Source organism: Stenella coeruleoalba (assembly GCF_951394435.1).
Source record: "Stenella coeruleoalba genome assembly, chromosome: 16".
NCBI classification, from domain to species: Eukaryota; Metazoa; Chordata; class Mammalia; order Artiodactyla; family Delphinidae; genus Stenella; species Stenella coeruleoalba.
In genome coordinates, this window is record NC_137162.1 from 59,622,097 (window position 1) to 59,634,645 (window position 12,549).

Consider the following 12,549-nt stretch of genomic DNA (forward strand, 5'->3'; position numbering starts at 1 on the left):
AAAGAATAAGCCAATGGCTTACTGGGGGCTCTTGATGTGAATCCCTTCTTGCCCATCTCACCTTCACATGTCTTGCCATCACTTCTTAGCACACGGCCAACCCCACACTCACAGCGATATGAATTTTTGAGGTTTACACAGATCTCACTGCAGCCACCATTGTTTTTTTCACATTCATTTTCATCTGTAGAAGAGAGACCACACCATTTAGATACTGCTGAGCCATGCAACCTTTTCCCAAGCCCCTTAGCAGAAACTCCACATCTTTTCAGATCCTGTCCATAGACTTTCCACAAACCAACTCCAATATAATCAGTTTTATTAACCTGGTCTCCCCACCAAGTTATTTGTCCCTCTGCCCTCTGCTGGAGCGGAAGGCAGTTAGTTGGTTGCTTGCCAGTTCCCTCCTCAGGGCAAAACTGTTGGGGAAATGAAGTCCCCTTTGGTATTTGGGTTCACCTGCTTGTTTGTATTGGAGAGTCTCACTTTCTGCAATTCCTGACGATTTGCTAAATAAATAAAACATAAATCAAACTGTGTTTTAAATGCATTAAAGGAATTTGCATTGCAGAGGATATGTTGGATAAAATTTTTTGCGAAGCAGTCTTCTTTAAAACATGAAGAACTGCCCTCAAATCAATTTAAATATTGGAATATTCCCCCATTGTACTTAAGCAATGATTGCTAACATTTTTAAGAATCTGATGAAGGACATGGACTCTTGCTATAAAAAGAATAAGCACAGTTGGCAACAAATGTCGATCCCCTTCCTTCTACAAACAAAAACAGGGGAGCTTGAGGAGTTAAATTTGCCATGGCTTGGATACAGGATATAAACCAGGGACTGGGGTTTAAACACCCACAAGGTGACAGGAGGCATGGCCTTGGGCCCACGAGAGGAGATGAGCTAGAACTGAAACCCTGCTCAAGTCTAGGACCCTGGAAAACGTATCCCCACAATGAAAGGGGGAGGAGAAGGACTCTGCTCCGAGGCCCAGGAAAGAAATAAGGAGCTCTCTGCCTGAGGCTCTAGGAAAGAGAAAAGCCTTCATAAACCCCACGTTGGGCCCTGCCACGGCTGAAGTATGAACTCATAATTCCCACATGGCGTGGGGATCTTGAAACTGAGAAACTGATGTAAAGTTTGGCCTGGACTGGTGAAGCTTCTGTGACACAAGCAATCAAAAAACTCTCTGTGGTAAAAAAGAACTCCTCAAACCAGATAATAAGAGTGGAGGACCACAGAAAAACAATGACAACAGAAGGTGGTTTATCATAAAACATATGCAGGAGGAGATGATCCACTATGAGAAAGCTGACAAGATAACCAATGGGAGGCTCTGAACTGGAGAGAACAGAATAATCCAGAAAAATCCATAATACAAGGATTTAAAAAATTACTAAACAGATAAGAGTAAGGCCAGTAACCAAAATAAAATTGTGGAGGAAGACAAGGCAGAATTGAAACAAAACAAACACACAGAACTCGTAGAAATGAAAAATATAGTTGCTAAGATTAGATCCTTCATCAGGGCCCCTACTGCCTGGACAGTGGATGGCTAGAGGTGCTAGCAGCCCTCCTGGGAGTGGCCACACTGGTGCTTGGGTTCACCCTCTGTCGAAAGCCTGGATTGCTCACCTGGAGACTGAGTATTTTACCTGAGAGAGAAATACGCTTCTACTTATCGAAGCCATTGTTATCTGGGAGTTTATTGTCACTTACAGCCTTAGAAACTCTATGCCCCAGCAATTCCACTTTTATGGGTATACTCTAGAGAAAATCTCACACGTGAGGTAAGGTATCATTTTTATGTTAATTTTAAGAACACACAAAACAATGCTATATATTGCTATTGTTATGTTATATTATTATTGTTATTTATTACATAGATAATAAAAGCATAAAAACAGGGACCAGAAGGACACACACTAACTTCAAAACTGTGATTTTTACCCCTGGAGGGTGAGAGAGGTAAAAGAGATGGAGTGAGATGGCTTTATTTGTATCTGTAAAATTTTATTTTAAAAAAAGGAAGAGGGACTTCCCTGGTGGTGCAGTGGTTAAGAATCCACCTGCCAATGCAGGGGACACGGGTTCGAGCCCTGGTCCGGGAAGGCCCCACATGCCGCGGAGCAACTAAGTTATGCGCCAAAACTGCTGAGCCTGTGAGGCACAGCTACTGAAGCCCGCGTGCCTAGAGCCCATGCTTCACAACAAGAGAAGCCACCGCAATGAGAAGCCCATGCACCGCAGCGAAGAGTAGCCCCCGCTCGCCACAACTAGAGAAAGCCCACATGCAGCAATGAAGACCCAATGCAGCCAAAAATAAATAAATTAATTAAAAAAATTTTTTTTAATTCAAAAAGGAAGAAAAATTTAGCTATAAATCTGGGTACATGAGTGTCTGTTATATTATTTTCCTATACTCTTCTCTCTGCCTGAAAAAATAATTTATAATAAATAATTAAAATTGTTATATATTTTTTAAAAAACTAAAGTAACATTGACACATGCACATAAACACAAAACTTTGCCTCTAATTTCAGGGAGTTCATGATCTCCCTGAAACCAACAGACAGACTCCAGGCAGGAACTGGGGGCTTTTCCCTATGTCCCGATAGGCAGAGATGTCCAAGATAAATTGTTAAGCAAGAGATGTGTATGGTGTGTATAATATGCAAGCTTTGGTTTAAAAAACGGCAACAAATAAATAAATATGTATATTTTTATTTTTATATCTGCCTGAAGAAACCCTGGAAGCATACGTAAGTAAATAATGTAAGAGTTTACTTGCGGGACTTCCCTGGTGGTCCAGTGGTAAAGAATCTACCTTCCAATGCAGGGGACGTGGGTTCGATCCCTGGTCAGGGAACTAAGATCCCACATGCTGTGGGGCAACTAAGCCTGCGCGCCAAAACTACTGAGCTCATGAGCCTCGATGAGAGAGCCCACGGGCCACCACAACTACAGAGCCCACGCGCCCGGGAGCGCATGTGCCACAACTAGAGAGAAGCCCGTGTTCCACAACGAAAGATCCCGTGTGCTGCAGCTAAGACCCGACACAGCCAAAAAAATAAAGTAAAATAAAGAAAAAAAATAAATATTTTTAAAAAAAAGAGTTTACTGGGGATGGAGTTGGAGGAGAGGGAAGTGGAGCAAATGGGGGACAGAGAGCTAGATATTTCACTGTATACCCTCATGCTGTTTAACTTGGGAGCCATTTAAATACATCACCTATTCAAAAGTTATATTAAAACAAAAGAAGAGATGAATGAACAACTCCTGCCTTAAGAGGAAGCCAAATATTTTCCAACAGACACGTGTGTGTGTGTGTGTGTGTGTGTGTGTGTGTGTGTGTGTGCGCGCGCAGTGTGAGGGGTTGGGCGGAATTGTAGGAACCATCGTCCCCCACACCCTGAACCTGTTTACATTAAATCACATAGTCAAAATCAACCAGGCAAGAGCCCTAACAACTGTTATGGGAGCGCCTAACCGTGCTCCGTGGGATGGCTAGTGGGGTTCATTAAAGAGACTGAGGAACAAAAGCTTTTCTAAAATAAGAACCCTTTGATATCCCTTTCATCCTGATGCCCTATCCCATCCTGATCTTGTTACTCTTCTTCTGGAGGAGGCAGCTGTGGGGTAGTCCTCCCCTTTCTCTCTAGACTTGTTTTAACTCTATTTGAGTCTGAATACAAAAAGCTTCATAACACTAAACAGAAAATAGATGATCTTCAGTCCTGGGTTTTTCAACTCTATTTTCTCCCTGCTGTAGACAACAAAACATGTATACAATTGGACAACTCTGGATTTCCTACAAATAATCTGACTCCCCTTTCTTGCTACTCAGACAAACCAAAATTATATCAGTGAAGCTACAGGAGTATGTCCTTAGATAATTCTAGACCAAAGCTACCCAACAGAAATACAAAGCAAGACACACATGTAATGTAAAATTGCCTAGTAGTCACATTAAAAAATTTGTTAAAAGACATTGGTAAAATTAATCTTAATAATATATTTTAGGGACTTCCCTGGTTGTCCAGTGGTAAAGAATCTGCCTTCCAATGCAGGGGATGCAGGTTCAATCCCTGGTTGGGGAACTAAGATCCCACACACTGTGGGGCAACTAAACCAGGGTGCCACAACTACTGAGCCCGCGTCCCTCAACAAGAGAGTCCTCGTGCCACAAACTACAGAGCCCACACACTCTGGAGCCTGTGTGCCACAACTAGAGAGAGAAAAACCTGCACACCACAACCAGAGAGAAGCCCGTGCGCCTCAATGAAAGATCCCGCATGCCACAACTGAAGATCCCATGTGCCTCAACGAAGATCCCACATGCCGCAACTAAGACCCAGTGCAACCAAAAGATAATACATACATAAATAAAATAAATTAAAAAATAGATTTCATTTTATCCAGTATGTCTAAAATATTTCATTTCAATATATAATCAATATTAAAATTATTGATCTTTTATTCTTTTTCTGAACTAATCTTCAAAATCTGGTGTGTATTTTATACTTATAGTATTCTCAATTTGGATGATAAATTTTCATCAGAAATACTTGAGCTGTATTTTAGAGTCATAAAATTTACAGTTCACTCAAGTTGCCCCACACATTTTTAGCTTTCCAATGACTGAATCAAATATTAGCTTTTAAATTAAAATTAAGTAAAATTACAATTCACTTTTTCAGTCACACAAGCCACATAGCCACACATGGCTAGTGGCTAGTGTATTGGACAACGCAATCCCAGACTGTCCCGACACATGATATAAATTTGGCTTGAGGCTTTAGTTATGAACTAAAAAGACAAACCCCATTCTGAGTTTTCAGAGACACAAACTGGAAAAATGATGGTGCTCTGAGTCAGGAAGAGTTTTTGATTTGTCCTTTACTCCTAATAGCCTGTTTCTACCGCAAGATGGGTTTCTTACCAAAGCATGTCTGTCTGTCGGGGCCTAGCACGGTTCCTGGAGAGCACGTGCACCCACTGGTATCCAGGCAGCTGCCGTGGCAGTCCTCATCACAGATGTCATAAAAATCTATGGAGGATAAAGAGGACCTTTCAGGAAGGGCGAGGACCAGAGGACACTCTCATCCATGAGAAAGCCTCATGAGTTCAATCATGGGGTATGAATTCCCAGCCAACATCAAGAGAATTCTCATTGATCAGCGTTTATATAGCCCAATGGCAAGAGGTGCTGCCTAGGGACATGTTCTGTCATTGAGTTCAATGAGTCCCAACTTCAGATCCTTGGGTGACCATGGAGTTTCTGCAAATCTAAAACCTCACCAAACATGAGCTGTAGATTAAGTAAGCATTATGTCCTACTCTTCTATGCAGTCTATTTTTTAAATGTATACAGATTTTTATGGGATTAATAACATGAAAATTCACTTAAAAGTATTACTGATCTCAAGTGGCTTCTTCCCATTATACATCATTTAAAAAATCAGTGGGCACTAAGCACAATGCTACCGTATGGATGTCTGAAATATATATTGAGAAGGGGTCCTCCATGCCCAAAAAGGCTGGAAATCCACACTAAATAATCTAAGTCAACATTTCACTTTCTACTGTTCTGTTTGAATGGAGTGGAAGACAAAGTAAAACTGATCAAAGTCATAGCTCCTTTCCCTTTCTATTCTTCAGGAATTTTTCAGAAATCTAAGGACAGACCTCAGAAATCATGATCTGGAGGTATCCGTGGCCCTAAATCAATGTTCTTCAGGCTCTGAGATACTACCATAACCAAATTTCCTATGGTGTTTTTCTCTTTGATGCCATATGTGGCCTTGTGGGGGGAGGGAAAAGAGCCCAGGGAAGGTACTCACGACCACAGTAGACGTGAAAGCAGACACTGGGCTTGGCCAGACGATACACGTAGTAGCCTCCAGGGCAAGCCTTGACCTCCACCGTGGTGTTCCAGAGGCAGCAGTTCCCACTGAAGCTCGCACAGGCCTGGCGTTGCACAATGCCATCACCTTCCAGAGGGTGGCTGCCATTGAGCCAGACAGGTGCATGGGTTCCACAGTGGTTTTCTGGTATGCAGAAGGTGGGCATGGCATCCCCTGCCATGCCTGTGAAGCGGTACCACTCCCCATCCACATTGTTGTCACACAGAGGGGAACCTTGAGACTCATCAAATTGGTGGTCAGTGTTCCTCCACGGCTCATTCAGACTGATGTAAGCAGAACAAGGATCTAGGGCTGGGAATGAAAAGGACACCTCAGAGGCACCTTGTGATGTTTCAGATCACAGTGGCAATAGCCTGAGTCCACCTTCTTGGTCTTACATTCTGGCTTTTTAGTTCAAGAAAGAAATAATCTAAAGTCCCCAAAAGTAGCTGTTTAAGATTCCTCAAGTTGACGTAAACATATTTCATAAATGCCTTTTACATTTGAAAAATTATTTCAAATCTATTTAAGGTTTTGTGTTTGCATTGAACTAAACCTTTCATCCAGAGTAATCATCTGATAGGATAGTTGTTCAGACCAAGGGAGGTTATAGTCTCACTGAAATCTGCACTGGTCAGACTATATTTTGAGTACTGTGTTCACACCTGGAGGCTATATTTTATGAAAGTAATGGACAAACTTGATGTCCAGAGGAAGGTGATCAGATTTAGAAGGGAGCCTAACAATTATTTACTGGGGAAGAAGCTGAGAACTACTGTTTGGAGAAAAAAAACCAAACCCTGAAGAATATGCATTAGTCTTCAAAAATCTGGAATGGCTTGTGAAAGAGGAATTAGCTTTCTGTTACAATGACAGGAACAAATTGTTACGGGGAAGTGCATTTCAGTTCAGCTATCTAGTAATGGAGAGGCTGTATCATAGAGTGGTAAGCTCTTCATCTTTGGAAATTTTCAAAAAGTAGTTGGATGGTCATTTGTAAGCAAGATTTTGGATGGAATTTTGCATTAGCAGGCAGTTTGGCTTGATAATGAATGTGTAAAGCTCATTCCACCTTAGAAGCAATAGGCCTCTGGCATATGTCAGCTGCTTTGAAAAACACAGTATAGTGTCAAGTAATTATCAAAGATATTCTCCATGTGAATGTTGGTACATGTTCCATCACCTATTGAAAACACCATGAACTTTGTGTCTTCACAATTAGCCAGGGCATCACTGTCTAGAATACAGCAACATTTCAAGCATGCATTTTTAGTGCATAAATAACATGGACAAATACCTCATCAAAAACATTTTAATGACTGAATACACCAATATCCCCAGTTCACTGCTTCTCTCAATTTCAGGAAAACATTGAATTAACACAGGCAAATTGTTCTTACAAAGAATCTATAAAATCAAGAAATTCTAGAAAGGAGTCCTAGCCAGAGTACTATCCTTCTTAATGCATGTGAGGCTGACTTAATAGACATTGTAGGCAGGGAATTCATATTAAGGCTGAAATACTTTGTGGGCAGGAAATTCAGCTTCAGCAAATACTGCACAATAATTAAGTGTGGATAGGCCACGATCAAAAAATCTAAGTTGTCTAGAAAATATTTTGGGTTTTCCCAGTCTACATTTCAATTTCAAGTTTAATCTCAAAACTTCAGTCACATGTAGAGGATGGTGTAGCCTAGTGCTAAGGTCCCCATTTAGAGTATATTAACCGTTTGGGACAAGAAATAAGTAGGATATTGAATATTCTGGAAGTAACACTTTTGCAGAGTTACACGTGCCAGGAGCAACCCTCTCCTTACAATGTCCCTGCGGTTTCCTGACTGTGTCGTAGACCATGGTTTGATGTCCCTTGAGAGGAAGAAATGTCCTCATACAGACTCTCTACCCTCTGAAAAGGGAAAAATTCCCTTATCTGCTCTCCCAGCTGTGGTTCTCTTATGAAGACAGATTTCCAGGGCAATTTCACAGGTGATTATAAATTCATAGAAATATTTGGTTCATCTCCTTGGCTCTAATTTTATAAGAAATGGTTAAGTACTCAACTTTTAATAGCTTTTACAGAAATTCCTAAACCTCCCTCAATAACTATTTCATGATTTATAAAGTTTTTCCTTAAATTTAACTATCATTTCTTGTGCTATTTGTTGAAAGTTTACTTCCTCTCTTGTTGTAGGTGATACATGCCACAAATAGGAGAAATTTACTATCTTCTGTAAACTAAATACATATTTTAAAAGTTACCCATGCAATATTTCCTAACATTAAATAAACCCGTTCCACTCACCCCCTTTAAAGGGAGTAATTTAATCCTTTAATAATCTGGCCGCTGGCGTTAATTCCTTTTTTCAGTCTCTCAATGTGGAGCCCGAATTCGGTATTATGCATGTTGCGTCCTGAATTACTGACGTATATATACACATGCACACATAATACATCCCTCAAATGAGAGAGCTTCAGAGAACAGCCCGGTGGGCAAAGTTCGACTCAGGGGGCCCCAGCTGGCAGACAGCCGGTCAGCCTTTATTTACTAGGATGTTCTCTCGTCAGCCCGGACGTCCGTGCGCCCCCAGGGCCGGCACCTCGCCGTGGCCGAAAGCAGAGAGCAAACGTAAGCACCCCCGCCCTTTCGTCCCGGGGACCAGGACTCCCTGACCCTCCAGGTCCGAACCCCGGGCACCGCCCCTCGGATAGTCCGGATCGCCAGATTCTGGCCCTGCGCACTCGGGCCGGAAGCCCCTCCTCTCCTTCCTTCCCTCTCCCCCTTCGCTTCCCGCCTTCCGCCCTCCCTTCTTCTGCTTTTTTCTCACTTACCCTTTCCTCTCAGGCAACTGCACCCCCACCCAATCCCTAGCCCCCAAAGTTCTCCCTTTATCTTGTTTATGGCGTTGAGTCAAACGTCCTAGAAGGGCTGGAAAAAAAATAATAAAATAAAAAAGATTTGGGAAAGGAGAAGGTGTCTGATGGGAGGGTACAGGAGGTACTAGAGGGAGGAGTAAGCCAGGGAAGAGAGTGGGGAGAAAGCGGGGAGGAAATTGAGGGCAGGACCACTTTGACTCAAGCAACTCTTGGTTACTTACTGGTAGCAGATACAGGGTGATTAAACTTAGCTCAAACCTATCTTTAAGACTTTTTAAGACCAGTTTTAGATTTAGAGAATAATTGAGGAAATTGTACAAAAAGTTCCCATTTTCTGGCACCCAGTTTCCCCTATTATGAAACCATCGTACACTAGTGTGGTATCTTTGCCACAATTAATGAACCAGTGTTGATACATTATTATTAACTCAAGTCCATAGTTTAGATTTCTTTAGTTTTTGCCTGTTTTTGTCTATTCTGGCATCCCATCCAGGATACCACATGACATTTAGTTTTACATGTCTCCTTAGGGTCTCAAGCCTATTTTTAATGTTTATTCTTAAAGGTACTAGAGCAAGGCCTTAGTTACCCGAAGAAATAGGGGCAATTAAACACTGAGATTCTCAGAGGTGCCAAGAAGGATGGTTCTTGCCATCTCACTCTCTCTTCTAGTTAAAACTTAAATTCTAATGGGAAAAGGAGAGAGACATTTGTTACTAAATGGAATTAAAACTTTGCTTTGTTGGCCAGTTTTGTATCAAGTCTGGAGGTACCAAGGGGGGAGACAGTTTAAGATTCACTCAATCTCTGCAAAAAGTCGTATTTTCAGATGTCAAGACTAAGAAGTCTGATTTATCCAGATCTGTGCCTTTAGGGGCACACTCAGTCCCTTGTATTAATGAAAGAAAAAACTCTATCCTCTGCTCTAAAAAAAAATTTTTTTTCCCTCTTAAAGTTGGGACTATACAAGTGCCTAGAATATAAAGAGGTTAGGATTCCTTTTACAGATACTCCAAGAAATATTTAGCTCATGGAAAGTTGTTTGGATTTGGCAGATCCATGGAAATTTTGGATGCCCAGGCAAAAGGCTAAACGGAACATGAAATGAAATTCTCTGAAAATATATCTCCACAGGTTTTCAATGACTTTTTTTCTCCTATTCTAGAACCAGTATTTAAGATACTGGAATCTTGCTCTTAATTACCTGTACATAACAGCAAATTCCTCCAACAAAAAGTACATCGTGTCAAGTACTTGACACAAGACTTACCCGTTGGTGACCCCAGTGTTACTGTGGTGAAAAGGCAGGTGAAGAGCAGGAATTGAAGCATCCTTTTGGACCAGCCACCAGAGACAGACTGGAAAATTCTCTTAATTTCAGTCTTCCTTTGTCCGCTTCTTTTTCAAACACTTTTTAAAAAGGCCTCTAGGCTCTTGTGAAGAAGACTTTTCAGTACTGGCTGGGGCTTTATCAGAGGAAGAGGATGAGTGGGATAAGGTGTCCATTGCTCTGGCCTTGACCCCAGATAGAAGCACTGCTTTACACTGTCAACAGAGTTAGTTTATTGATATTTTTCTTCAGGGGAAAAAAAAGAAAAACCCTCACAATCCCTCATCCTCCTATTGTTTTTTTCTCAAGACTTCCCTGCAATGAGGCCTCCAGTATCTTATCCAGAAGGGAACTCTAAAAGAGGGACATCCCCTCACGTCAAAATCTTGTTTTGTGATTTCAAGGAACTGATTTCATGATATTGCAGCCATAGCATTGCAGATTACATGAGAATGGGATAAAGCCTAATTTTTGGAAATGATCTTTAGAAAATGTCTTGGTCAGGTGGTCAAGGAGTTTACAATAGCACACAAAAGAGTAGTATGGACAGGTGTGGAATGAGGACAATATTCTCTTGAAGCAAACATCCAAGTCTGTTTCATTATGGTCTTTGGTATCAAAACTTCCTAAAGAAACAAGGTTCAAGTTGTGTTTGAGCAGCAGTATCTCATGTTTTCATAGTGCCTGTCTTCTCCAAATTTAAAATGGTTTAGTGTTATTTATTTCACTAATTCTCACAGTAAGATAGGGGTAGGGGCTTCAGATTAGGAACTATTCATTAAATTGACGACACTGAAAAGTAAGTGACAAAGTTTACTAGAGTTTCAGTTTTAGACAAGAGAGGGACAATGTAGGGTCCTGTATATGACATGTCACTAGACATAACCTTAGTAGTTACACGTTTGGAGTTTTCCAGCTTCCTGACATCCTACAGTGCGTAGAATGAGAATTGGCAAGCACTATTACTGAAGATAATGTGAAGGGGAAGGATAAAAAGAAGGGTAGAGAATAGGTTTTTGTTTGTTGTTTTTAAATATGATATTAAACAAGGATGCACATGAAACCAAAATTTTTCTCTCCTAATCTTACCTTGACATGATGCTTTGGGCTTCTATTATTTCTAAACTTTCTTCATCTATGCTTCTTTTCCTAATAACAGAACTTCTAGTGCCTGGGAAAGAAATATTATTGTCATTTAGGAAGTAGTCCCTAAATTTGTCTTCATAATCTTTTAGCACATTTTCTTATTACACTAAGTAGCATTCAAGTTACTGTGGCCCCTTTCCTCCAGGGTTTCGGTTCAGTTAAACAGTAATGCTCACTAAGGGCCAGGTAACATGCTGGTCACGGGTATTTGACAGTGATTAACGTAAAAGAGGTTCCCACAAGCAGACTTTACAGTCTAGCAAGGGGTTTCCATTGATTTAACTTGTACTCAGCTACTTTATCACTAATGCTAGTGGGACACAGGCAACTTGATCATTATTAGCTTATTAAGTTGCAATCTGATGGCAGCAATGGATGACTCTGGGACTGAGGAACTGTTTCATGGCAGGGTAGTGCTGCTACGTGGCAATGGTCTTAACCGAGGAACTGTTTCATTGCAGGGTAGTGCTGCTAAGTGGCAATGGTCTTAACTTGAGGAACTGTTTCATTACAGGGTAGTGCTGCTAAGTGGCAATGGTCTTAACAGAAATAACAAAACCATGCAATTTCCTGTCCCTGAGAAGCCATCTGACTGCTTCATATGTGTTGCAGAGAAACAGAGGACGTGTGTGTGAGATAAACCCAGATTTGCTGCCAGGATTGATTGCTAGAGTCAAGGACTTTTACCAGATAGTCCTTTGGTTCTGTAAACAAGTCTTCCCAGGATGGTAGGATATTTTTCTTATTCCTATTTTTTCCTTTTTAGTTGACTGGACTTTTCATTTTAATTTTTTATGATGAAAATTTCAAATATATACAAAGTAGAAAAAACAATAAAGAGTACCCAGCTGCAATAATAGTTAACATTTTGTCAATCTTATTTCATTTATACAGCAGTATGTATTTCTAACAAATGGCCTTTCTTTTTTATATAATCGTATTGTCATTATTACAACTATGGAAAGTAGCAGTAATTCCTTAATATCATCTAATACTCATTCCATATTTACATTTCCCCAGTTGTTTCAAAAATTTCTTTGTATTGCTAGCTTGAGTCAGGATTCAAACAAGAGCTATAGGGGCTTCCCTGGTGGCACAGTGGTTAAGAATCCACCTGCCAATGCAGGGGACACGGGTTCAATCCCTGGTCCAGGAAGATCCCACATGCCGCAGAACAACTAAGCCCGTGCGCCACAACTACTGCACTCTAGAGCCCGTGAGCCACAACTACTAGAGCCTGCGCACCAAGAGAAGCCACCGCAATGAGAAGCCACCGCAATGAGAAGCCC

The 12,549-nt window shown here is 41.1% G+C and overlaps 1 protein-coding gene across 3 annotated transcripts in view; it reads right to left on the minus strand.

Annotated features, from left to right (window-relative positions):
- Positions 1 to 10,269, minus strand: part of OIT3 (oncoprotein induced transcript 3) — an 88,549-nt gene extending 78,280 nt beyond the window's left edge. For all 3 annotated transcript variants that reach the window (XR_013824255.1, XR_013824256.1, XM_079899934.1), the window contains exons 1-4: positions 10,055 to 10,269; positions 5,848 to 6,222; positions 4,947 to 5,054; positions 62 to 184 (exon numbers count right to left, since the gene is read on the minus strand). Coding sequence is in view for 1 of the 3 variants with exons in the window: in XM_079899934.1 (XP_079756060.1) it covers positions 62 to 184; positions 4,947 to 5,054; positions 5,848 to 6,222; positions 10,055 to 10,115 (667 nt within the window). In the remaining 2 variants the exon portion in view is untranslated. The remainder of the gene's footprint in view (positions 1 to 61; positions 185 to 4,946; positions 5,055 to 5,847; positions 6,223 to 10,054) is intronic.
- Positions 10,270 to 12,549: the final 2,280 nt, after the last annotated feature.